This window comes from Piliocolobus tephrosceles, chromosome 9 (assembly GCF_002776525.5).
Source record: "Piliocolobus tephrosceles isolate RC106 chromosome 9, ASM277652v3, whole genome shotgun sequence".
NCBI lineage: Eukaryota > Metazoa > Chordata > Mammalia > Primates > Cercopithecidae > Piliocolobus > Piliocolobus tephrosceles.
In genome coordinates this window covers 44,749,401-44,776,210 of record NC_045442.1, presented here as the reverse complement: position 1 = coordinate 44,776,210, position 26,810 = coordinate 44,749,401, and the positions used below count along the sequence as shown (strand labels likewise).

At 39.2% G+C, this 26,810-nt stretch overlaps 1 protein-coding gene across 3 annotated transcripts in view; it reads left to right on the top strand.

Annotated features, from left to right (window-relative positions):
• The first annotated feature begins 371 nt into the window (after nucleotides 1-371).
• STAMBPL1 (STAM binding protein like 1) overlaps nucleotides 372-26,810 on the top strand; it is a 43,446-nt gene continuing 17,007 nt past the window's right edge. For 2 of the 3 annotated variants that reach the window (XM_023225184.1, XM_023225180.1), the window contains exons 1-3: nucleotides 372-941; nucleotides 21,687-21,769; nucleotides 25,517-25,734. In XM_023225184.1, coding sequence (XP_023080952.1) covers nucleotides 21,740-21,769; nucleotides 25,517-25,734 — 248 coding nt within the window. In that variant the 5' untranslated portion in view covers nucleotides 372-941; nucleotides 21,687-21,739. Of the gene's footprint in view, nucleotides 942-2,302; nucleotides 2,441-2,761; nucleotides 2,923-21,686; nucleotides 21,770-25,516; nucleotides 25,735-26,810 lie in introns of those variants that run through there. The other variant, XM_023225183.2, reaches the window with a different exon arrangement.

Here is a 26,810-nt window from a genome sequence, read left to right as displayed (position 1 = left end):
GCCAGAACTGTAGTAAGTTCACTGCATGGTGATAGTAACATAACATCCAAGAGATATTCTAATAAATCGTGTTTTCCAAGTACACACAAATTGGGGGTAGGGGGAAGAACTAAGGTGCTTCATGGTGGGCGTAGCCAGTTGTGGATAAATATCAAAAGAAATTCCTGATATGAGGTATGAGTGGGATTTTCAACCAAAACCCTATCCTTCCCCAGACTCCAGTGACAGTTTAACGGTCAGCTGCATCAAGGTTTGTGTACTGTGCAGTCTTCAAAGGCACCACTCCTGTCTATCTCGGTGAAATTGATGGTGGAGCAAAAGGGACTTTAGGTGGTTCCGGGTGGGGAGAAGACGTGCAGGGTTTCAGATGCGGAAGTGGCACCCAACCGCTTCCCTCCCGCTCTAGACCATCCGCAGGGGCCCTGCTTCCTTCCACCTGCGAGCTTTTTCTGCAGAATGCGGGAAGCCGCAGCCGCCAGGGAGGAGGGGGCGGAGGCAGAGGCGGAGGCGGCACCCAGGGGCCGGGGCAGGGGAGGCCGGGACCATCGCAGTGACAATTTATTTTCCTGCAGCAGCGGCAGCAGGGACTGCTGCTGAAGGTTCGGGGTCGGCCGGCCTGCGCGTGGGTTTGCGAGGAAGCTGTTCGTCCCCTGCGCTGGGGTGTCAGACAGTGAGGAGGAGAGCGACGCACGGAGCCCGCGCGAGTGGAACCAGCGAAGCTCCATCGGTCGGCACAGGAGAAGGGGGAGGAGGCACGGCCCAGGCAAACCAGCGAACGCCTAGTCGCCGGGTGCCGGTATCACCCCGCTGCAACGCCTTCCAGAAAAAGCCACCGCGGCCCGGGTTGCAGCGGCCGGACGGATGCCAAGGCCACACGACAGGCGCGGGGGCAGCCGTCGCAGTCGCCGTCCCACGCGGGCTGCGGACACCAAGGGTTGCTGGTGAGTAGCGGCGCGCGCGCTTGAGTGAGAGCGCGCACCGGACGGGGAAGTACGCACGGCTGGTGCGTGTGCCTCGTGGCCTGGCGCGCGCCGGCCCTTCCGCTGGCAGCGTCCGGTCCCGGGCTGGCTCTGGGGAAGGAAAAAGGCACTTTGGCGGCTCATGGCTTCCTTCCTGCCAGTCCTGCGATCGGCCGCCTCCATCGGCGCCGCCTGCATGCGCCCCTCCGCGGGGCTCTTGGGGTTAGTTTCACCTTGATAGGGAGGCAGGAAGCCCTGGCTGCTGGTGGCGGGGCGGAACTCTGGCCTGACCTATACGTGGGTGCGCCTGTTTTTCTGGGTCAGCCCTGGGTTGCAGCCCTGGACATGATGTCGACCTTGGGAGAGACCACTGCACTGTCTCTAGCGGCGCGGTGTGGAGGAGGGAAGGGCGAGGGTTAGAAAAACGGACCTTTACTCTGGCCGAGCAGGTGCCATGCCTTTCCAGATGATGTTACTTTTGTGCCGTTTATGAGCGACTAAGACATTGCCCCTCACCTGAATAACTTAAAGCCTTCACCTAAAGCCCCCAGTGAGATGCACAAAGAAATGGAATGTCTCCAAAACATATTTTTTTCAGAACTTTCTCTAAAACAACTCACGCTGCTGATACCCCCAGAGCCGAAGGTGCCATCATTGCTGAAGTTTAAAAGAAAATTTATACAAGGAATAAGTAATTCAGGAAACAGAACCCAATCTTGAGGTTTGGAAAAAAAAAAAAAAATCAAGTGCCTGGGAAGTGGGGTGGGGTGGCTTGCTTCCTGGAAATCTGTGTTCAGTAGTAAGTAAAAAAGACAGCTTTCAAAGTAAGCCCCAGTGAGCACACTGCTTTCCAAACATCCTGCTCATTACTGAGAATAACATGAAGTCCTGGATTTTAAGCTATTTCCGAAGACATAATAGATATCACTAGGATGCTGGTTTATGGTCTCATGATTTAAGGCCCTGTCAAGGTCATTAACGTAGATTTGTTCCAGCTGATAAATTATACCTGAATGTTTGATTGTCCGTGTCAATATTTTTGAGGGTGGGTTGACGGTTGTTTTACACAGAAATTAAGTCACCGTGTTTTGTTTTTATCCCGACCTTGTTTCCATAGGAAATTCTGTGTTTTCAGGATGGACGCTACATTGTACTTCAAAAAATATACTCTACCACTGAATTTTAGTGGGCATTGTGTAACTACACTATACATATCTTTATTTTTAATACAAGTTAATGGCGCTGAGCAGTAGACTCTTTTTGTTTACCATTTGCACCGTGAGAGCTTCTCCATTCAAAGGCGTAAAATGTTACTGGAATCTACCTGGAAAATGAATTGGCTGATTGTTTTCTGTTCAGAAACGCATACAGCAAATTGCCAGTGAGAATCTGCTTTTGCATATACTTTGGCTGTAATTTATGTAGCAACTGGTTCTTGGGAATTTCAAGAAGAAACTTGTTTTCTTATCCCCACCTGTAAAGTAAGCACCAAAATTTAAATTATAAGACAGATAACCTAAGTCCTTTACCCCTATCTCAACCTTCAAGGCCTGTTTCTTGGTACTCTTTCCCTGTTTCATAGGAGTCTTAAGGTTTGTGGGAGACTTGAAGGGAGTAATTAGGGACCTGTTTCCTAAGGATGTCCTCAGTAGAGAGATTTGCTTCTGGAGGAGAGAGTGACTTTGGGGTTGGTTCCTAAGAAGGACTGATAAAAATAGTTATAAAGAATTGTTAATAATAGTTCCCTCTTCTTACTTTCAGCATGTAGGACTTAACACCATTTGATCATTTCCTTCCTTCAGGACCCTTCTCAGCTGTAAGAATTTACTGCTACAATCCAAGAAATGAGATTGCATTTCACAAGAAAAGAAGGCTGATAATTCTTGCCCAAAACATGAGAAGTAGAAGGAATGTGAGAGAAAATAATGTAGATTCCGTCCAGGAAGTGCTAGGTGCTTTCCTGGTGGGTACATTTACCAATTGGAGACATTTTAATTAATCTACTGGATTTGCAATTCTGTCTACTACTAACATCTTTTTCTTGACCTTATGAAAGATTTATAGATGGCTTCAACTGAAATGACAGGAAATGACTCATGGTTATCCCTGAAGATATTAGAGCCAGCTTTCCATTCCTTAGGGCTGATGCACAGCAGCTCTTTGATAAATATTTAAATAAATGAAAAATTTTAGACTGTCTTCCTAACCAAACTACATCACCTCTTTTGCTATTGATTTTTTAAATCATAACTTTATATGGGTCACCAAACATTTCATCAAATTGAATCCCAGTTCATATAATCAACTAAGAAGTCCAACATCCTCCATTGAAGAAACAATAATAAAATCAAAACAAAACAAAAACAAACAAAACTCTCGAAAGCAAAACAAAAACAAACAAAAAATACTGTTGGTACCTGTTGACTTGCTTATTCCAGCTATCTGAACATGTGAACTGTCCAGTTGAACGTGTGAATGTACATTCAGAAATCCTGAGTTGACATCAGAATGTTCAACTCAGGAATAATCTGGATGTAGCTACATCTGGATGTGGCTTTTGTCAGAAATTATTTGCATTTCTAAGCAAATCAGATTAACTTCTAGTACAGTCTTGCATCTCTGCATGTCAAGTGGACAGGCCAGTTTAACATTTGGCATATTGCTGAGTCTTCAAAACACATGTTTGATTCTCTAACTTTTAAATTAAATCCATGTTATTTTTTCCATTGATGTGATTGGCTTAGAGACATTAAATTAGATTGGTGGTTACTTAGTAACTTGTGTTTATTAAAAGAAGCCCATTGATATAAACACCAGTAATTCTTAGGTCTTGATTTGCTCTAGTTAACCTTTCAAGGTACTCTTTTGGAAATGGGTCCATTGTCTTAAATATTAAGGATGTTAGGACTCCTTTTTTTTTGTTTGTTTTAATTCTGACTTTCCATCTCCCATCATTAGAAAGTCTCCTGGTTATTCAGGTTCCAGTTTCAGGATGACGGATTAGAAAGCTATCTGAAATTTACCTGGATATTAACTTTCTAGTGGGTAATAATAATCAAATTTTATTCTCGAAATTCCTTCTTTTATGTCCTTCTCTGATCAAGCTTGTTTCATCCTGAACAAAAGTAAAATAAGATTCTCAATTTATTTTTTAAAATTGGGCTATGTCCAAAGATAAATACATAAAAACTAAAATATTATGTAAAATGAAAAACTGCTTATCACTGTTCTGAAGTAGCACAAACACTGCTATTCTCTGCATAATGAAACGTGGCCATTCCTATCAAGTATTTATTTGATAAGTAGGCTCTTGAGCACTTGAACAGGAGTTAAAAGCAGGTTTCCTCCATGTCGTATTAAGGCCCTTGAAAGCTGGGGGAGGAATTTTGATATGAGGTGGTAGCCAGTTGTAGGTTCCTTGAAAGGGAGCAGTTGCGAAAAGCATCTGGTCAGAAGAACACTTTGGCAGTTGGGTGGAGAGTGGATTAGTGTTAGCGAGTGGAGGCGACAATCCAGTGTCTGATGGTGACAGCCTGATCTCAGATCCCATTGCGATGGAGAAAAGAAAACCTCAGGCAGATATCAGGATTCTTTGTTTTATGTGAAAGAGATTGAAAACCTGTGGCACAAGTGTGATCACTAATACCTTCCACACCCACAGGGACATCACCAGTGGATTACAGCATTCTTTCCTGTGGAGCCCTGGTGTAACCTCAGAATCTTGCAAACATTTGACAAATATTTATTAATAGCTGTTCATTGTTGAAGATGTGTTATATGCCAGGCACTGTACTGCTTTAACACAAGTTTATCTCAATGGTGATGGAGTGGTTGGAAACAGGATTTTTTTCCCCCCACTTTCTAGTTGTGTATCCTTGGACAAGTTACTGACTTCTGTGAGTCTCAGTTTCCTTGCTTTTCAATTGAAACATTAGTTTCTATCTCAGAAGGTTTTAGGGAGGGTTAAATAAATAGCTGTAAATACAAAGTGTTTAGAACAATGGCACAAAATTAAGTGCTATATGTGTTCGTTGTTATTCTTGTTACTATTCTTTAAACAACCTTATGCCTAAGTACCATTTTGCAGATTTAAAAAATGGATGTACAGAGGAGCTATGTGAATTGGTCAGCATCATAGGCTGGTAAATGATAGAACTGGCCATCAAACCCAGGCAATATGACTCCAACACCTCTTGTCCTGACTTGTATGGATCCCTGTCTCCTATACTGCATACCGGGTGCTGGGGATACTGATTGGAGCAAGAAAAGTAGGGGCTTGTCCTCATGGAGCTTCAGTGTTCCAATCCTCTCCAATGTAGATCTGTCATCTCCAATGTAGAATTAGTAGCCGGATTATAACTGTTTTTCCTTGATGTTTTGGTATTTTGTAGGTAATGTTTTTATTAAGTTCTTTATTAAGAAATGCTGTAATTTGTGTTTTCATATATGCTTTAAAAATGGATTATTTTCTGGATCTTCACCCTAACACAGTTGGCATATACGATACTCATGTCTCTCCTTATACTCAAGGCTTCTTATGCCTGCCTCATGTAATGTATCAGATTCTGGGGCAAGTTTTAGTATTCTGAAAAACTTATATGCCATCCACTTACCTCCACACTCCCAGAGTCTCAGATATCTCCCATTGTAAGCTGTGGTGGAGTGAGAATGACATTTCTAACCATCTTTTAATTCAGCGTATTCAGCATATTTTATAGAGTAATGGCAAAGCAAGTTTTAGTTGTTCTTTGACTTGTTGAAGTAATTATGTCTAATTATAAGAAGCCAGATTTTATTTATAGGTGGGAAGACTCCTGTGGCAGTGAAGACTAAGCAATTCTTAACTCCTTCAGAGCTTTAGGATGGAATCTACCATCACTGATTCCTGTATTTTGACTTTATTGCATTAATTCTTATAAACGTTTGTTCTTATAACTCTCAGAAATCTATAGCTAGTATTGTTTTCTTCTAAGTAGATGAAACTTTTTCTTGGTCTTGTATAAAGTTGAGTTTGCCTCCAGCAAAGAATCATTGAGTATAAGGAGAGATACATGTGTTGTGTATGCCAACAGTGTTAGGCAAAACGAAAACAAAATAATCAATTTTTTAAAGCATATGTGAAAACGCAAATTGGAACACTTTTTAATAAAGAACTTAATAAAAGCATTGCTTACAAAATACCAAAACGTCAAGGAAAACTAGCAATCATCTGGGTACTGATTTTACATTGAAGATGATAGATTTACTTTGGAGATGGTTGGAACCCTGAAGTGCCATGAGGGCAAGCCCCCACTTTTCTTGCTCCAGTCGCTATCCTCAGTACCCAGCATGCAAGTATAAAACACTAATAATTTTGTTGATGGAAATTTTGAAATCTCACTGTTAAAAATATACTCTGCATCCTTTAATTTACCTTTTTGTGTAAATTACACATTATATTATTTGACAAAAGTTCAATTCTTTTTAAAGAAACATTTTAAATTTCATGAGTCTAAATCTGATTAAAGATGAAAGAATTTGAGATTTGGTGAATTTGGCTCTTTGTTTTTTAAACTGTTGCGATACTTAGGTTTCAGTGGCATCACGGTAACTAAACCAGATTCAGCAAAAGCTCATGCAAGAGATAACTGTTAAGAGGTCCATCAGGAATTATTCATTTTAATTGTGTGATTTGATGCTTCTCTGGGTTAATTTAGAAACAGGAAGCCAGTGATGACTCATTTTTAACCCTTTCTAGCTCCCTGTGAACCCTGCCTGCCTGTTTTGCATTTGCCTGTGTTCAGAGACAGGCTCAGGTGCGGGTTCACTTTGAGAGTGTTACATTTCAAACTTGCCTGGCTAGTGCACTCATCAGCTATGGACTTTTAATTGAAAGTGTAGGAAAAACTATAGCCAGGAATGATGATTATGGCTAAATTTGGCTCATCTAAGGACCCTGTGATTCTATTTATCCTGTCACTATAGCTATCATTTAACACTAGAAATACAGAGAAGTCGTTCTGCCTTTGGGCCCATGCTTCGGTCTTCTGGTGGGTTGACTCTGGCTCTTTTCCCAATCTGTTCTGTCCTTGAAAGGTTGGTTTATAAATTGTTCCACAAGATAAGTTTTCTTTAACTATAGGAACAAATGGACATGGTGGATGGAACGAGATTGGGAAAGAGAGGCCTGAAATATGCCCTTCCTAGGCTAATGTTCCTGTTAACCTGGGCAAAGAAACTGCTTACTTGATCTATAAAGTATTTAAGCTAAATAAATAAATTAGTAAATAAGATGAAAATCACTCAAAATCATTGGTGGGTTTAGAACTTTTCTTTATCAATTCATGAAAAATTCAATAAATTAAAATATGGATCTTGAAAGAAATTTAACTATCGTATTCTTATGGCACACTTAGTTATTTTTCTTTTGTCAAATACAATATTATTGAATAACTTAGATAACTAGGGCTGTGATTCTCAAACTAGGCTCAAAATAAGAAAATGTCCTCCATTCCACCCCTAGAGATGATTATTCAAAAGATTTGGGTAGAGCCTGGCAGCCTTCCTTTTTATCTTTTTAAAACAAGGGTCTTACTCTGTCACCCAGGCAGGAATGCCATGGTGTGATCATAGCTCACTGCAGCCTTGACCTCATGGGTTCAAGTGATCCTCCCACCTCAGCCTTCTAAGTAGCTGGGACTAAAGGTGTGTGCTGCCACACCTAGCTATTTTTTAAAAATACTTGTTTTGTAGAGATGAGGTTTCACTGTGTTGCCGAGGCTGATCTTGAATTTCTGGGCTCAAGTGATCTTTCCACCTCAACCATTCAGAGTACTGGGATCACAGACATGAACCACCATGCCCAGTAGTCTTCCTTTTGGCAGTCTTCTCAGGAGATTCTGATGCAGGTGCTCAGTAAACCACCCTTTTGAGAAGAATCTACTTAAGAGCTAAATCTAATCTTACATTCAAATTCTTTCTTCTGCTTTTATGTTTTGAGCATTTGTTCCTCCTGATTTCGATAGACATTTTCATGTAATAACATATATGTCAGTGCTGCCTTGGAGTTCTTATGAAGGTACGATGTATTGCCTTTCCTAGTCTTAATATGATCTATCTTTTGATGGGTGGAATGAGGAAACCACAGGGTTGGTGGGAATTTTTAGAGATAATGTACATTCTTCTGAGTGGCAGATACTTGGATAGGGCAGAGATGGTTTTGATCAAAGGAATGTAAGAGAAGACATATTAGTGAGTAGTGGAAGACACAGAGAAGGGGAAAGGCTCAGATAACAGAGGCCACTGAAGGGCTGACGAGGGTTTAGATCTCTTCTGGCAGGCACTGGGTTGCTGCAGTGCAGTTTTTGAGTTGGGGACTAACTGGATGCAAACAAGTGCACACCTGAGCTAGAGACGCACAGTACCTGGTCCAGAAAGAGAGGATCAAGGAACAGGTGGGTGAAGCAGGCTGGTTGGTCACCATAAAGGCAGAAAGAAACAAGGGTGAGGACTTGGGGCCCATGATTTGGTAGGACTGACTTTCAAGGGTTTATGCAGTAGGGTTCTCCAACTCTGTATTCCTGAAGGTCTATAGCTTTTTGGTAAATTGCTTTTTTCTGCTATTGATGTTATGGTGTGTACATGAAGGCCGCCCAGCTCAGCCTCAGGCCAGGATTTGGGAAGTCCTTGAATAATTGCTACAACTACCAGTACCTTAATATTGTGAGGCAAGGAAACGTCAATTATTCTTAACTTTGGACCAGAGAAATAGACTCAGAGAGTTAAGTAATTTACCAGAATTTACACATGTAGAAATTGGCAGGGCTAGGATTCAAATTCAGGGCAACCTATTCAAAACTTGTAGGTTTTTTTAAAAAAGTGTAATTTGATTACAAAGTGATACATACTTATAACAAATTGTATAGCAACGAACAAATAAAAAGTGAAAATCCCTCATGATCCCACCCTTGAGAGAACAGCTGAGAAAAATTCAGTAAATGTTGTTCCAGACTTGTTTCTTGAAAAATTCCAGTATACGTAATGAATACATGTGTATTCATATTACAAGGATGGAGCTATATTTTACATGTTATTCCATAGCTAGCTGTTTTCACTTAATGCTCTAACTTGGATGACATCCTGGTTCAGTACAAATAGATGTAAGTCATTTCTAACAGCTTCATATGCTACAGAGATTATTTATTTTCAATATTCCTCTTTTGATGGCTATTTATTTTTATTTCCAAAATTTTAATATGTTAAAATCATGCCGCAGTGTGTGTGTATATATTAAACAGTCAGGGAAATCTATGGGGAGATCTTAGAATTGGAATTGCTTAGTCAACATGAATGCATATTATTTTAAAACTTGACAGTTTTTTCAATCCTCGTCCATATTGAGTTGGCCCAATCACGTAAATTTTATCAGTCAAATACATTAAATACCTGGCTTAAATTCAATTTGTTAATTACTAGTGAATTTAGATGTTTATTTCTTGTGACTTAACTGTTTATATTTCTCTTATTACTTGCCCATGTCACTTGCCCACTTTGACTCAACTCTTTCTTACTGTTATGCAAATGATCCCCATAGTTTAGAGATAATAAATATTATAGCTGTCAGTGGTGCAAACTTTCTTGTTCTTTTACTTGTTGAAAGGTTTTTAAAAGTACTATTCAAGCATTTACAAAATATTTTACTTTAAAATAATTTTAGACTTTCAAAAGATTTTGGAAATAGTACACAAAGCTTTTATACAACCTTTACCCATATTCCTCAAATATTAACACCTTGCAAAACCACAGTAGTTGTCAAAACCAGTAAATTAACACTGATACAGTACTATTGTCTAATCTGCAGATCTTATTCAAATTTCACCAAAGTCCTTCTGGGCAAGGATTCTATCGGGGATCATACATTGAATTCATTTGTTATGCCTCCTTAGTCTCTTTTAATCTGCAACAGTTCCTAAGTCTTTCTGTCTTTCATGATCTTGACACTTTTTAAGAGCGCTGACTGATTGTTTCATAGAAAATACCTTGATTTGGGTTTATTTGATGTTTCTTCATGAGTATGTAATCAAGAGAGTGACCTAGTCTGATGATGGTCAAAAATAACTTGCCTGAAAAAGAGATGCTTAAGCTAACACTGGAAAGATGGGTAGAAAGTGGAAGTGTGAACTGAGGATGGAGTGCCTTTGCATTGACTTTGCATAGTGCATCTCAGCAACTGAAAGAAGCCAGTGGAGGAGGTGGTGTGAAAGAAGGCTCTAAGGAGGCAGTCTGGTCAGACCCAGCTTTGTGGGACTCATTAAGGATATAGGATATTAACAGCAATAGAACATCATTCAAGTACTTTAAGCAAAGGAATGGCAATATCTGAATCAGATTTTTTAAAGATCACCACAGGTAGATTCTTCACCAGGTAGAGTTAATCGAAGGGGAGCAAGACAGAAACAAATACAACAATTAGAAGGCAATTCTAGCAATGCAGGCAGAGAAAAGGGTGGGGTGTACATTAAAGAGCCTCCCCGCAAAGATGGTGAAAACCTGCAGTTTTGAGAGATGCTTTGGAGGGCAAATCTGAATCTGCACATGCAGATGGTAGATTGGATGTGGGGTTAAGGGAAATGGTAGGTGCAGGATTGCTAATATCAGAGTATGCCAGATTTTGTGTAAGTGACTTGATGTTGGTACCATCCATGGAGATGAAAGAGACAATTCTTCGCCTTCTGTTAGTGAAGTCAGAAGCATCACCATCTCCAATTCTTTTAGATGTCAACATTTGCAATATCTTTGCTTATTTATGCTTCTGTATCTCCTTACGGCCACTTAGCTTCCAAGTTCTGTGGCTTTTCCTCAGAATCTTCCCCAATAACTGTTTGTCCTTCTCCATTTCTTTCATTGCTCTTCAGTTTGGACAAGGGTTTCCTCATTCCAGTGTTGCATACTTGCTTCCTCTCTGGGCTACCAATTCCTCTCTTCTCTGTAACTTTATCCATCGCTTCCAGAGTATTTGCATTTAATAATTATGTACTAAGTGCCTTGTTCGGCCAGATCACCTTGTTGGGAAGAGTTGGGAATTAAGTTAAGTATATTTTTAGATAACTGGAGTCAATTCCCAGTTATAATTGAGGCAGAAGAAAAAGGCCATTCTGCCTAGCAGTCAAGAAAGGTCCATATTCTTCTTTCACTCCTTACATAAAAATAAATTCCACACGGATCAAATATATTTATCCAAAAATGGCCAACCGCAGAAGTACCAGAAGAAAAGATTGGTAGACATATTTATTTGAAGACCTTTTAAAGAATGTTGAGAAACCTAGATACCATAAAGAAAATAGGTCCACTTGAAAGCTTAAATTTTAAAAATTCTATGTAAAAATTAAACAACTTTCAAGCAAGAATGTCAACTGAACTAATAATTATAGAAGGAATAATGGAAATAGAAAAATGGCCACTTTCAAACACCACAATAATTGTCTCGGGGAAAAAAATCTTTGGATGCTAAAATTAGTGGGCAATGGTATATTTGCATAGTCTCCCTGCAAGATACTTTTCAATTGCAAAGAGAAAAATAGTATCGGGGAGAACCTGACTGATATAACTTAAACAAATATCAAGATTATCATTAATAGTTGAACAAATCAATAACATATGTCTCCTGATACATTATGAAGGATACACTATCACTTATAAGGTATTTTTGCCAAAAAAAAATGCATAACTCTCATTGTTTTCTGTATTTCATCTTTGTCACAGTTGCCACAATCTTTATTAGATAATTGTGTACATAATTGTTTGTTATTTTTACACCTTTCTGCCCCATTCCTGGCCCCTAGCAGAGTGTAAGATCCATAAAAGCACAAAGTAGGGGCTTTATAAGTAACATTGAATAAATGAATGAATGAATAAATTTATTTGGAGCTATCAATATTTACAGGAAAGATCCATCTAGCCTTGGACTGTATTGAATGAAAAATCACAGTTGGGTATCCTGGTAGAAATGGATGGAGGACATTGGAAGGTACAATGCTAAAGCTCAAATTAAGCCGAAGCCACAATTAAAAAAAAAAAAAAAAGTGTCTTGTAGAATAAAGATGTATCAAGAGAAAAAGATGGAATATTAACATTTGAGATGCAGGGTGAGGGAGGAGAAAGGAAACACCTCCACTTCAGAGAAGCCGAGGCAGGAGTTGATTTTAAATAGGGAATGTTCAGCAGCTCAGGGCCAGGTGCTTTGTGGGGGTTTGTAACTGTTTAATGCAGTGACTCTCAAGTTTTAGTGTGCATAAAAACATCCTGGGCTGCTTGACAAAAACTAGAGATCCCTGGGTAACCCTTCCCAGAAATTTTGATTCAGTGGGGCCTAGAAATCTGTGGGGTTTGTGTGTGTGTCTGTGTGTGTGTGTGTCTGTGTGTGTGGCCAGCACACCTCTCCTCCACCAAGTCCTTGTAATGCAAGCAGGTTATCCAGGAACCACTCTCAGAGGGAACATGGCATCAAAATCAGGGGGATGTCAGCTCTAGGGTAGGAAGGTAGTAAGCGAATGAGTGGTGAGCAAATAGGAACAGCAGATGACCACTTGCTAATAACTTTGCCAGAATAAGGAGCTCTTCAAGAAAACTCTTTAAAATGGATTGCCAGCAAAAGTTAAGAAGGAAACTGTCTTTTCTGCTTCTGCCTACTGCATTGAAGAGATTGTCCAGTGCACAACCAAACATACGAATACAGCCTCCATTGGGACATGTTAAGATTCTTATGGTTGGAGAACACTGGAGAAGCAGTGAATGAGAAGTACTTCAGGATAGCCCTCTTTTGCTTTTGAATAATAGTGCTGGACTCACTTCATTTTGTTGAACTACTGTCCTTAAGAAAGTTATGAAAATTAAATAAGTTGATTAATAATGCCCAAGGACTAACTCCATTTCTGAGCTTTCAGGCAACTGGCAGGCAGGAAAATGATGCTATTTAAAACATTTATTTGTGACTCATTATACTTCATTGAACTAAGTATTTTTTGGATAGTATTTTCTTAAAAGCAAATTGCATTAAAAAAGGAAGTATATTAAAATGTACATTAAAGTTTGGTGCCTTATGGGTAGCTTATCTTTAGAAATGCATTATTTCCAGGAATTTTAAGTATTTTAACAGGAGGAGAGCACAGTTAGCAAGTTCATATGAATTTATGGTGAAAAAATATCTGTGTACAAATGTGAATCTCTTTCCAGCACCTCAAATTCATTTGCCAAGTGTTTTGTAATGCATATTAATTGAATCATCACATTTAGAAAAGAATCTAAAATGAGTACATTGATGAGCATATGAAATGCCTTTCATATACCACAAAAATGTAGAATTTATATTAAAAACCAGCAAATATTTTGAATTGAACTGTGTCTAGATAGAATAATTATGGATTTGAATTTCTTAACTATATATACCATGTAGTTAGTCCACAGACACTAAATCATTCTGCCGATAAAAAAAAAAGTGAAGGGGGCTGGGCACGGTGGCTCACACCTGTAATCCCAGCAATTTGGGAGGCTGAGGCGGGTTGATCACCTGAGGTCAGGAGTTTGAGACCAGCCTGGCCAACATAGTGAAACCCCCGTCTCTACTAAAAATACAAAATTAGCCAGGCATGGTAGCCCATACCTGTAATCCCAGCTACTCGGGAAGCTGAAAGAGGGGAATCGCTTGAACTTAGGAAGTGGAGGTTACAGTGAGCTGAGATTGCACCATTGCTCTCCAGCCTGGGCAACAAGAGTGAAACTCCCTCTCCAGAAAAAAAAAGGTGAAGGGAATGAATTTCCTTTTATTTCTTTGGCAGGGAGGAGATTATAAATCAGATATTTGTAATGCTGAACTGAAATCTTCATTTCCACAGTAAATTTTGTCATTCTTGTCCAAGGCCCAAGGATGTGACCTTCTCTTGGATTTTCCCGATTACTGTGAGAGGCCAGTCATTAGTGTTGCTGTATGACTGTGAGTATGAGCTCTGGACTCCTGTGCATCTGGAGTCCCTGCTCTGTCATTTGCTTGAGTTACGTATCACTTCTAGGCTTTAGTTTTCTTATCTGTAAAATGGAAATCATGGTCGTAATCATTTGTTGAGTGTTTACTGTCACCAAGCATTGTGCTATATGTTTTACAAGCATTATCTCACTTCACCTTCTCAGTACCTCTATTCATTAGATACAATTGTCAACCTCCTTTGCAGTTTGGGAAGCTGCAATTCTGCAATTAGTGGTTCCTGGAGCCAGAATTTGAATTCAGATGTTCTAACCCTGGAGACTACGTGTCTAATCCCAAGGCTCAACTGCTTCCTATCTGAAAAGGCTAACTGAGATCATGTGTGTTCATGTATCCATTAGCCAGGGAAGGAAAGCATTCTGTTAATGGTACCTGTTGTTATTATATAGCCTCGTTTTTTGTTTGTTTATTTTTGCTATCTTTTTCTATTGAAGGCGACATAGTACCTCACCTGCTCAGAATTCAGCTCACTCTTCCCTAGAAGACAGTCTAGGAAAAAAACAAGTAAGATAAAAGGCTTTTTGAGCAGCAAAATTAGAAATCATGTAGCACATTCACTGTAACCAGCAGGTGGTTCACACAGAAGATCTCTCCTGATGCACACCCAGTCTACACTTTAATTCATAAATAGTCTCATATAATTTTATCAGTGAGAGAAAATAGATTAAAGGAGGAAAAAGACCGAAGTCAAGAAGTTTAGTAAATAAGTTGCCTTTTAATTGATTGTTTTCTAAATGAATGACAGATTAAACGGAGCAAATTAGAAATGGAGGGAAGCATTGTTATTGGCAGGTACATTGAAATAAAATGTTGAATTATCAAGAAAAGGTTAATGTTTCTATATTAAGTTAAGGAGTAAATAATATATCTTAGAACTGTTTCCCTTCAAAAATATTTAAATCTCACAATATTTTATTATTATTGTTTACTATTTTACTATTCAGAATCACCTCTTTTGTCATGGGATTCATATAGCAAAGATTTTCTTGTATTTCTAGAGGAATCCTATACTAATTAGGGAGCATATTACAGAATCCTAGGTGTCTTATGTAATGGCATTTTAAATCTTATATAATAACACTTTAGAAGAGAACGGTTGCAGGGTAAGATCAGCAGCCCAGCCATGTGAGCAAGGAGCCAGGCTCATTCCACCCTTGGACTCTGCCATCCTCCAGACACTAGCTATCCTTGGGCTTGACCCTTCTAGGTTGCAAAATGGCTGCTGCCTTTTAAGACTTATGTGAAGTCACATGTTCAGCTGATGAAAAGGCATATATTCCCTAGGATGTCTCTTTGCATTAGAGATGGAAATTTCTCACAGAATCCTCCCAACAGATTTCCCCTCAGGTCTCATTGTCCGATATTTGGTCACCTGCCAACCAGCCAAGTCCTGACTACAAGGGAGACTGAGAAAGTGACTATCTCTAGTGGGACTGGGCCCTGCTGGTGAGGAAGAAGTAGTGGTGGCTAGGGGATAGATAACTTGTCAAAAGCTCATTGCAAAGAAACAAGTAGTTACACATCAACCAACCATCTGATATCTGTAATAGGAAGTCAACTTTTAGCAGAGGTCATTAACCTCACCTTTCCAACATTTGCTACAAAAAAGAACAGATTTTCTTTGAGTTTCTTCCTGCAAGCTGGGAACTATAATGGAACTTTTATATATTACCTCATTTAAGCTTTAGTTAAATTCTTCTGGAAAGCTGTTGTTAGCCCTATTTAATAGATGAAGCTAAGGTGCACAAAAAGGTTAAATAAGCTGTATAACACTCCCAACTAGTGATAGAAACTGGATCCTCCTAAAGTAGTATATGGTCCCCAAACCTGAGCTCTTCATGCTAAGGGCACCGAACCACTTCATCTTGGTGGCTGGATAAAAAGTTTGTATTACGCTATGCAAAATAATTATTTTATGGCCCAGTGTGTGACTTGCTTGCACTCAGAGTAGCCTAGATCTACCTCCAAGTAATTTAACACATACATCAGGAGTGGTTTACTTAATCATCTTTCCTGTAACAACTGCATTTTTGCTCATTGATCTGATAGAAACCATTCTGTTGTGACTGGTATATTTAATGTGGAATATACCCCTAAAAGTAACAGACAAGTACCTGGCACCTTGTAAATGATCATATATAGTACTTACAATTATGGGAAAAAATCAAATAAAAGCTATTTCTAATATTATGATCATTTCATTTTTATCTTATCAATATTTTAGTACAGATAATGTATCATCTAGGTCACAGCATATTGCTGATTGCAGATACTACAGAAGATAAGTGTAAAAACAAATTAATGTAATCTTTGCTTTTGACGTCTGAATTTTTAAAATCCTTCAAAAGGGAAATGAAGGGTGGGCCTAGATTTATTTATTTTTCCTGAAGTAGGGCTCAATCTGTAAGACTGTGACTCAGGAGATCCTTTTCTTTGTGTCTCTGTCATTTAGACCTGGGAATGACCCTTTACCTCCCTTTATCTAAATTAGATTAGGTCATTGAAGCCTATAGGCTCAGTTAGAATAATTTTCTGTATCTATCTCCAACTGAGTAAACTGCACCATATTCTTCCTGGAAAACATGACCACTAACCCAGTGGCTGTTGGTTTGGCCAATTAGAAATGAGACTCCAGGAGGAGGTATGAGGTACTCTGTCCTCTCTTAACTGCCAGTGGGCCACATCTCCTTATCCAGGTCACTAGGGCACTCAAGTCAAAAGAAGTGTCTGGGGGAAAATGGCATGTTTGGGTAATGGTCTCGCTGGCTCTTTACTGTATGCTGAGGTCTCTTAGGAGACTGTTCGCTGCCTGATAGTCACCTCCTTTCTGAATTCTGGAAAATATTTCTCTGTGGATGAAAACGGGTCAGGATTCTGAACTTTGCCCCCCACACACACACACACACACCCTATTTTAAGAAAAAAGAAAAAGGAAGGAAGGAAGAAGTTAAGGAAATTAAGGCTGAAAAAAATCACAAAATAAGCACCATGCTAGGTCAGATACTTTCCTCTGTTCATTCTTGCATTGTTTGCTGCTAGTTTTAAAGGGCAGAATTGTTGAGACTCTTCCATGTTTCTGTGGGGGACTTCAGACTTGGAGACATTGCAGGGACACAAAAGCCAAGAGGATTTTGCTATGGTTATATAGAGAGTAAACTGTTACAAGCTCAGAGCTGTGAAATATCAATTTGGAGAGGATACCTGCCCCCTCCCAGGCCACTCATGAATGAGAACGTTTTTGCCACATCCCCTCTGGGCACAGTCGACTGCTCAGTTGGTTCTGGGAACTACTTGTTAGCTGAATCTTTGGGACAGGAGTTGGCCTCCCTGTGCTCACTGTGAATATGTAGGATTCTGACATCGTGATTCCCCTCATTCTTATGAGTCAGGATTAACAGAAATCAGACACTCCCCTATTCTTCTATAAAAGGACAGATTAAAGAAAAAAAAGATGATGTCTTTGGAGGTTATGGTCAGGAAAAGGGGCTAGCAATAAAAGCAAGAAGGCAAGAGCTCTGAAGCAAGAACTCTCAAGAGGTACCTTACAGGTTAAATAGATCACAAGGCTGCAGTTCAGATCTTCAGTTGTTATCAAGCCACAAGAATGTGAAGCAGAGGTTAGGGAGTAGGCTGAGATTAAAACAGGCATTTCTGATTAATGTTTTCCATTAGTTCTAAGCCACGCTGAAGGCAGTAAAGTGGGGCCGTGACAAGCTCCCTGGCGAATGAGGAAAGTAAACCTTGGAGGGGGCTCGGTAAAGGATATTTAGCAGGCAAATGATAGAGCCTAGCCTCACACCCAGGCTTATCTCACTCCAAAGGCTGTTTGCACCATGTGCTTTCTAGCACTTTGGACCTCCACTTTGGAGGGGGAATTTGTTTTATTCTTGCATGATACTGAATACTTCCCATTAGTTAGCATCTGTGGATCTCAAGTACTATGAGGTGAAGTACCTCTTACTGTACCCTCAGTTCAAATTTTCTGATTGTTATAGTAAGACCACAGTAGCACAAATGGAAAGTGGTACTTGCCATTAATGTTTCCTGTTTTAGAGTCTCCTGGCCCACTTTATTTCTGATTAGATTGAGGTAGCATGGTGAGTTTTTATTTTGTTTATTTCTTTGCATTGTTGATCTAGAGCCATGGTTTTCAAACTTTATTGGTCTTGGAACCCCTTTACACTCTTAAGTTCTAAGGACACTAAAAGACTTTGTTTATGTGAGTTATATCTATTTATATTTACTGTATTAAAAATCAAAACAGACATTTATAAGAGTATGCAAGTAAGCATTCCATTAACTCTTGTACCCTCTGGAAATCTCCACTATACAACTGTGAAAGATTGATATTTAAAAAGTCAAATAATGTTTTAGTAATATTATGAAAGTAATATTGACCTCACAGACTCCCTGACAGGATTGTGGGGAACCTCGACCATATTTTGAGAGCCACTGAACTAGAAAACACACCTGTGTATGTTGATATTGGCAATTGTTTATAACGCAACTGTAAGTGCCAGGACTGGGGGCAAAAAATAAAGGAATTAAGGCAAGACCATCAGGTAATAAATGACTTAAAAAATAGTTACTGACCAGTCTGTAAACTTCTTTCATCTTAGATTTGAGGGGAGTTGGCTTCTATTTCTCAATTTTCAATATATTCATATGTGGGAGTGAATAGTTTTTATCTATAGTAATTTAATAAACTCTGATGTTTAAAATATGTTTAAACATTTCATACATATGGAAGTTCATTACGGAGATGTTTATTTCATTGTTTCTGCTCACACTTACCATTGTTTTTTGGTCAACCAGCCCTGAATCCACCTCTACTCTCTTGGCATATCCCACTGCCTCCTACAGGAGGATAAAGTGCTAGGTATTTACATCTTTGGCCATCTTTTCAGCCAGGCTGCAGGCATGGGACCCAGACTCTGCCAGTCAGACACCTGCATCTCATGCTTTGAAATAGAAACTAGAGACATAGAGAAGTACATGGCAGCTGCACATTATTCCCAGGGTAGCAGCTAGTTGCTAGAGTTGCTGGTTGGTAGGAGAAGCTGTAGAATCCCCTGTTCATCAAGTGATAGAGATAGCAGAGGTGTTTTCACCAGACCAATGCTGCTGTGTAGTCTGGGGCAGTGTTCTTGGATATGTAGCTTCCAAACCTGATTTCTCTGGCCCTCCTAGAAGTGTGCGTTTCTTCGTTATCCTTCTGTGAATTCAAGAGTCAGACCTTTGCCTGCAACTAAGAATCCTGCTTAATTCATTCTGAAATGCAGTGTCTGTCAAAGTATTGTTTGGAAACCTCATGTGTTGGAATCACTGGGCCATATCTGACAATACCTACTTGTGGGCTTAAAACCGATGGATTCAGAATCCTTAGAGTGGGTCTTAGGAAACTGTATTTCAAACAGATCTCAGGGTTATGTGATTTTAGATGCAGTAAAGTTTAAAAACCCCTATCCTAGTATTTTCAGCTTTTTAAAGTCTATGCTCTCTCTTTATGAATCTGAGCAATCATCAAAATAATAATTCTACTCTTTGTTATTTATATTTTATTTTATTTTTGAGCTGGAGTCTTGCTCTGTCACCCAGGCTGGAGTGCAGTGGCGTGATCTCGGCTCACTGCATCCTCCGCCCATGGATTCAAGCAATTCTCCTGCCTCAGCCTCCCTAGTAGCTGGGATTACAGGTGTGCACTACCACACCTGGCTAATTTTTGTATTTTCAGTACAGACGGAGTTACACCATGTTGCCCAGGCTGGTCTTGAACTCCTGACCTCAGGTGAACCGCCTGCCTCGACCTCGCAAAGTGCTGGGATTACAGGTGTGAATCACTGTGTCTGGCCAATTCTACTCTTTTATAAGGTCCTAATAAATGACTTACTAGTGTTTCCTTGTTCCCCTCCTTCCCTGGCTTCACATTCCCCATAAACCTTTGCTCTGTCTTTTTAATTCTTTTAACGTCTTTTCCTGATTTACTTCTTCTCACTGAGAAGTTTCAGTTCCTCAGTTGGTATTGCCTACATTCAGTGGTGCCAAAATTGTTAACTCGACTTCTAAACTGCACTGTGATGAACCATGTTTTCTCTTTCTTGGGCATTTTTGTAGCCTGCAGGCTTAGAGTTCAGTGTTTACCCCAGGGATTACTGGAGACAATGGAGGAGAAAGACTGGAATACAAGAGTAATTTTTCTTGAAGGGTTCCTCCACCATGGATTTAGGCCAGAAAATAGCACTGGAGGTGTTGATTGATCTACTTCTGAGATTTCTAGAATCACTGAATATTATAACTGAAAATAATCCATCTTAACCCCTTTTTTCCTAAATGAGGAAGTCAGGAGATGATCCATGTTCAAAGTCATCTAAGTGATGAGTGGGGTATAAAGGACAAAATAAATTTAGAAGTGGAAAGTGGGGAGGCAGAGCTTGACCTAAACGAGCATAAAAAGGATGGGAATTACTAACATTTATTGAATTAATATTTGAACTTAGGTACATTCACTTGACTTCTCTGAGCCTCAGTTATCTCAACTATAAAATAAAGATTCTAATAATAGCTAACATTGATAAAATATTGACGATATGCTGGGAGCTATTGATACTCTAAGGACTTTATGTGCTAACTCATTTGATCCTAGCACAACCATGTGATGTAGGAACCACTGTTTCACCGATTTTGTAGATGCGCAGACAGTCTACATAACTTCCCTGCAGTTACACGGCTAAGCGTATTTGTTTTCTATTGCTGCTTTACAAATTTTTATGAAATTAATGGCTTAAATATACATGTATTATCTTGCTGCTTTTTGGGTCATGAGTCTAGGCACAGCTTATCTAGGTCCCCTGCTCATGGTCTCACAAGGCAGCAGCTGACTTGTTGAGATGGGCTAGAGTCTCATCAGAGGCTTGGAGTCATGTTCCAAGCTTGTGTGGTCATTGGCAGAATTAATTTCCTTGCAGCTTTAGAACTTGTGGTGGCTGAGTCTTTAAGGCCAACAGGAGAGAATCTACTTCTTTTAGAGGTCTTAGCTGATTAGAACCAGACCACTCAGGATAATTTTTCTTTTAATTAACTTAACGTTATTAGGGGGGGCTCATATATTTACAATATATCTTCATCTTTGCCATATGATTCAACATAATCATGGGAATAATATTACATGACCTTTGCTATCTTCTGTTGGTTAGAAGCCAATTACGGGTCTTAACCACACTCAAGCAGAGAGGATTATACAAACTGACAGATATCAAGAGGCAGGAATCACAGAGCTATCTTAGAATTTTGCCTGTCATAGTTCTAAGGTTGAGTTTAAATCCAGACCGGCTCTAGGTTTAACAGTCCATGCTCATAATCAATATGATCTTCTTTATTTGTTTGAAGAAAGCGAACCTAGTTTATAACCTTGCATAGAGTTCTAAGTAAGGTATCCCCCAGAAGATTCATACTGGGTGCCAGTCAAATGTTAATTATTTTCACACTTTCACTTTCAAAGGTCAGCTTCGAGAAACCATAACCACTTGCAGTTTTATATTTTCAGGAAGAGATTTCCCACAGTCTCTCTGAACACTCTGAACTTATAACTTAAGGTTACATAAGTTATTTCCATTTGTTCCTGTTTGTCTGAGGCAGAGATAACCCTGGGATTTGGGATTTCAAACTTGGGTCTCAAAAAATAACTTTAGTTCTGCTTCTTGTTTTTGAAACAGATGAAGTGATTGAGAAGAAACAGTGAACATCCTCATTTCACAGATAAGACAGCATGGATCAGCCTTTTACTGTGAATTCTCTGGTAGGTCGCACCAGCTGATATCTAACATTTGGTTGGAAAGCCCAAAAAGAAGAACAGAAACATACAAATGTGAAATGAGTCACAATTACTTTAAGAAGTTTAGCACTTGTAGTTTTTCATCCATCTGTGTGGTTGTCTCCTTTGAGGAAGTGACTAATAAAGCTATCTTTGTAAGACTTAAAAATACTTTTTATTTTCCACAAAAGTCTAAAATTTTAGTTTATCTAGCTAGATTCCAGGAGTGTAGTCCTTTGGCAAAACACCAGAGAGAAGAATTTCAGAGTTGATATCTGAGGAGCTACTTAAAACTCTTTGTGTTTCAGCTTCTTTATATAGATAAAAATTGGAGGCTCACCTTGTGTGGCGTTAGCTGAGAAAAACATACATAACACCTAGGTATTGCTTTGGATCCTTGTGTAAATGTCTTTGTACTTGAAGCTCTTGTTCTTCTCACTTTTCCCCTCACTGCCCAGCACCGTGCACACTTTCTCTAGCTACATCACATGGGCTTATTCTGTGTCCTAGATCAGTCTCTGAGTGTGAATATAGACACATTATGTAATCTCCATGGCCCTAATTTTGTACTTTTTGCCCAATGACAATTGGAAACAATATTTTTTGGTGCTCCTAGCCTACCAGGATGGTACAATAAATGGAAACTGTCATTCCCATTTTCCTCCTCCCGATGACCCTTCCCAACCACTCACAGCGACCCTTCCCAACCACTCACACAACCCCCATGGGCTGCATTATACTAAATACCCTGTACGCACAGAGACTAGCACCAGGACATAAAGAAAGAGAGGGCCTGGTTCTTGTACTGAAATAGGTTCTGACCTGATGTTTTTTTCTTGACCAAGAAAGTCCTGCACAGAGCTTAGTTGTCTTCAGAGTATGTTTGGAAAGTAGACAGTTGCAGAAATGTTTTCATTTTCTGTCCCTATGTTGTTGTTCCACTATGGTTAATAAAGACTGACCCATTTCCACCTCTTCAGAGGAAGGAGTCATCCTTATGAGATGTCTTCTGTGTTTTTCTAGAACGTTATATAACAATAATTAAAATTTTTATTGTATATGTCACTGTGAAAATGAACACAAAGGCTTTGTATCTGGAAAATTGGTGTTTTCATCCAAGAAGCTTGCATGCAAATGAAATATTATAGATTGGCCGAGCGTGGTGGCTCACACCTGTAATCCCAGCACTTTGGGAGGCCACGGCGGGCAGATCACGATGTCAGGAGATTGAGACCATCCTGGTAACACTGTGAAACCCTGTCTCTATTAAAAATACAAAAAATTAGCCAGGTGCGGTGGCGGGCGCCTGTAGTCCCAGCTCCTTGGGAGGCTGAAGCAGGAGAATGGCGTGAACCCAGGAAGTGGAGGTTGCAGGAGCTGAGATTGTGCCACTGCACTTCTAGCCTGGGCAACAGAGTGAGACTCTGTCTCAAAAAAAAAAAAAAAAATACTATAGATTGATGAAGACTTTAGGTTATTTTCTAGCTTATCTTTGAAATCAATATTAAATTTGGGAAGGATAGGACCATTTAGAAGAGGAAAATCAATGTAATTTTCATTTTCAGGGAAAAACTAATTATAATCTCTTGTTGCTTCCTTCTCTCACTTCTTTCTCTCTTTTATTTGATATACTTATTATCACATATGTGGCAGGGAAGATGCTACAGGGAACAGAGATAAATGGAAAGTGATCCCTTTTAAAACCCCAAGGAGTTCATAAGGGATCAGACACATTTGTACAGAAATAATTATAACTCAGTATGGACTATATAGTAGTAAAATATGAACACATTACTTTTATACATATGAGAGGCTGGAACCCCCTTTAGAAGACATTCTGATTTTCATAGGTTTTTTTTTTTCTAGTCATTTTCTGATGTCATTGAAGCAATTATCTGTGGTCAAATGACAATATTTTCTTTTGGTGCTGTTGAGTTTTATAGGTGAGTGTGGTTAGGGAAAAGTGGATGGATTGCTGTAGGATTTGAGACATCTCAACTGGAAAAGACCATATACTGAAGCCTGAGGCTCATAGTTCAGAACTCCAATTTCTGTCTTTGATGTGGTGAAGCCATATAATAAAACGTACAAGGGACATGGTATGGTTCTTACTTAATGAAGCCTTGAGAAACAAGTTTATGGGTCTCTGGTTACATGTTAAACCTTTAGGACCAAGAATCATTTCAGATATCTAGGGTTCTATTGGCTGGCTATACATTTACCACCAAAGTAGGCCAGATGGCATTGGAAGAACTCCAGATATCTAATTCACTATGCCCTGCCCCTGAAGGTTGGCTCAGTAATTCATGGCTAGACTAAAAGTATGCTTACCTTGACTTCTTTCATAGCTTTCTACAGACCTGAATTAAGTGCTCCACCCACACAGTAGTCAGACTTGCAGCCTACCCTTAACTGACCAAGGAGGCCTTGAGAAGCTAAATTTGCTCTAGGCTCACTCTGTTCTGGGAGCATCCAGCAATGGTACAAGTGGTTGGTCTAAAGCCTTGCTTCTCAAACTGTGCATGCATAAGTACCTCTGGAAAGATGGATTAAAGCATTAGTTCTCCAGCCTAACTCCAGAGATCCTGAGATCCTGACTGTAGGTCTGAGGTGAGACCTGTTAGGAATTTGCATTTATAAGAAACTCCCAGTTGATGCTGATGCTGCCAGTACATGGACCATGCTTTGAAACATGCTGATCTAAAGCAGGGGTCAGCAAACTATGGTCTAAGAGCCAAACCACCTGCTTGTTTTTATAAATAAAAATTGGGGGGACACAGCCAGGGTCATTTTTTTCATATTGTTTATGGTGACTTTCATGCTGAGAGCTGAATTCAAGTTGCAATGGAAACCATATGGCTAGCAGAGCCTAAGATACTTGCTATCTGGCACTTAACAGAGAAAATTTCCTTTCTGAAGCACTGACTTTTTATTGAATAATCATTCTGAATTGTGTATGTTCTGTGCTTTACCAAAAGTGTATAGACGCTGTTTTTATTAATAAAATTCAAATTACTATCACTGACATTTCTTAGTAACATATCATTATTTTCTTGGTTAAGGACTAATTTAACAGTATAATTACTATTATACGGAGGTCTGAGATTCTTTTTATGTTTAAAAAAAATGGGAGGGGCATCCTTATGCTTGAAAAGGTTTCTCCAGTACTTACTTGTGTTTTTTAGTTTTAGTTTTTTGTTTTTTTTTTTAACTCAACGAAGATGCAGAGAGGCCCTGAAAACTTCTTACTAAACAACACTTATTCTGGAATAGAACTGAATCTTTACAGTAACTTGAATCCAAGTTACCTCCTTGGAGACCGTTCAGAGTAGACTGACATGAACCCTACAATGACAGGAATTCATCTTATGACCTGCTTCACATGATCCCAGATAGAAGTATGCACAGGGATATGAGGAGCAATGAGATTTTACCTAAAATGACCTGAAACATTTGCATACCCTGGAACTTCCAGATAATTGTACCCTGAAACCTAAAGTGAGATCCCACTCCAATAAAACTGTATGTTTACCCTGGAGGTTTGTCTTTTTGTTGTATAAACTGTGTGTTTATCCAAAAATGTTTTACTTTGATCATATCATTAACTTATGAAAAGATTTCCTTAGATGATGGTGTTAGGTTCCTCATAAAGAAAATACATCTGTAATATTAGTCATATCCTTTTCTTACTATAATCAGCAATTAATCAGAGATTTAAATTTTGCTTTGCAGAAAAAGTTAGCTGCTATGCCTGACCATACAGATGTTTCCCTAAGCCCAGAAGAACGTGTCCGTGCCCTAAGCAAACTTGGTTGTAATATCACCATCAGTGAAGACATCACTCCACGACGTTACTTTAGGTCTGGAGTAGAGATGGAGAGGATGGCGTCTGTGTATTTGGAAGAAGGAAATTTGGAAAATGCCTTTGTTCTTTATAATAAATTTATAACGTAAGTTTTTTAAAGGCCTCTGAAGTGAGAAAATTGGAAAAGTATTTACATAGTTATTTTGATGTGGCAGTTTGAGTATCAGTAATGTTTTCATATTCAGACCAATTGCACAGTCTCTAGGAGCTTTAAATGTTCAGGTTTTTAAATTACCAACTAATGTACTCACAGGCATTCCAACACCATGTCTGATGCTTAGGGTCAGGGAAGGCAGGAGGCTCCAAGGCCAGCACCAATAATCTGTTTAATACATGCTTCACTCTTCATAAATATAATTTATTTTTTCATGCGATTTTCCCCAACAGAAACTGAAGCTTTATGAAAGCAGGGACTACAGTGCAGCTCCACTTAAAGCACCTAGAATGTGTCATCAACATTAAAAAAATTTGATTTGGTGGTTTGAGTCTGGGGGACAAGTTGGGAGACACAGGAAAGATCTGATTCAGGTTCAGGGATAGGTTCAGGAAACTCGTTCAAGTTTCATATAGCATTTATTATTTACTTTTTAAAAACATTTTATTTGGCTATGAAGAGCACTATGTACAAAAGAGCTGTCAAAATGGTGAGTAAAAGTGGCTACATCAAAACAGCCATATCAAACTATCAAATTTCCTATTAGATATTTGTTAGTACCATATCCTAGTTGAAGAGTTAACGGAAGTGGGACTTGGACTTGCCTTACTATAAATCTGGTAACTTACTAGTTGAAAGGATGTCCTGTTATCAATAATTATATCTTCTAAGCTGAACCTTCTGTTTTTTTATTTTAATTGAAAGTCACATGTCGATTATTTTTGCTAGCTTATTATTAATTTGATTTAAATTGACAAAAATTATATATATATTGTGGGTGTGCAACATGTTTTGATACATATATGCTTATATTGTAGAATGACCAAGTCAAGCCAATTAACATATTTATTACCTCACAGACCTTTTATTGAGACAGGGCCTCCCTGTTGCACAGGCTGAGTGCAGCAGCACAATCATAGCTCACTGCAGCCTCCACCTCCCAGGCTCAAGTGATCTTCGCACCTCAGCCTCCCAAGTAGCTGGGAGTACAGGCATGTGTCACCATG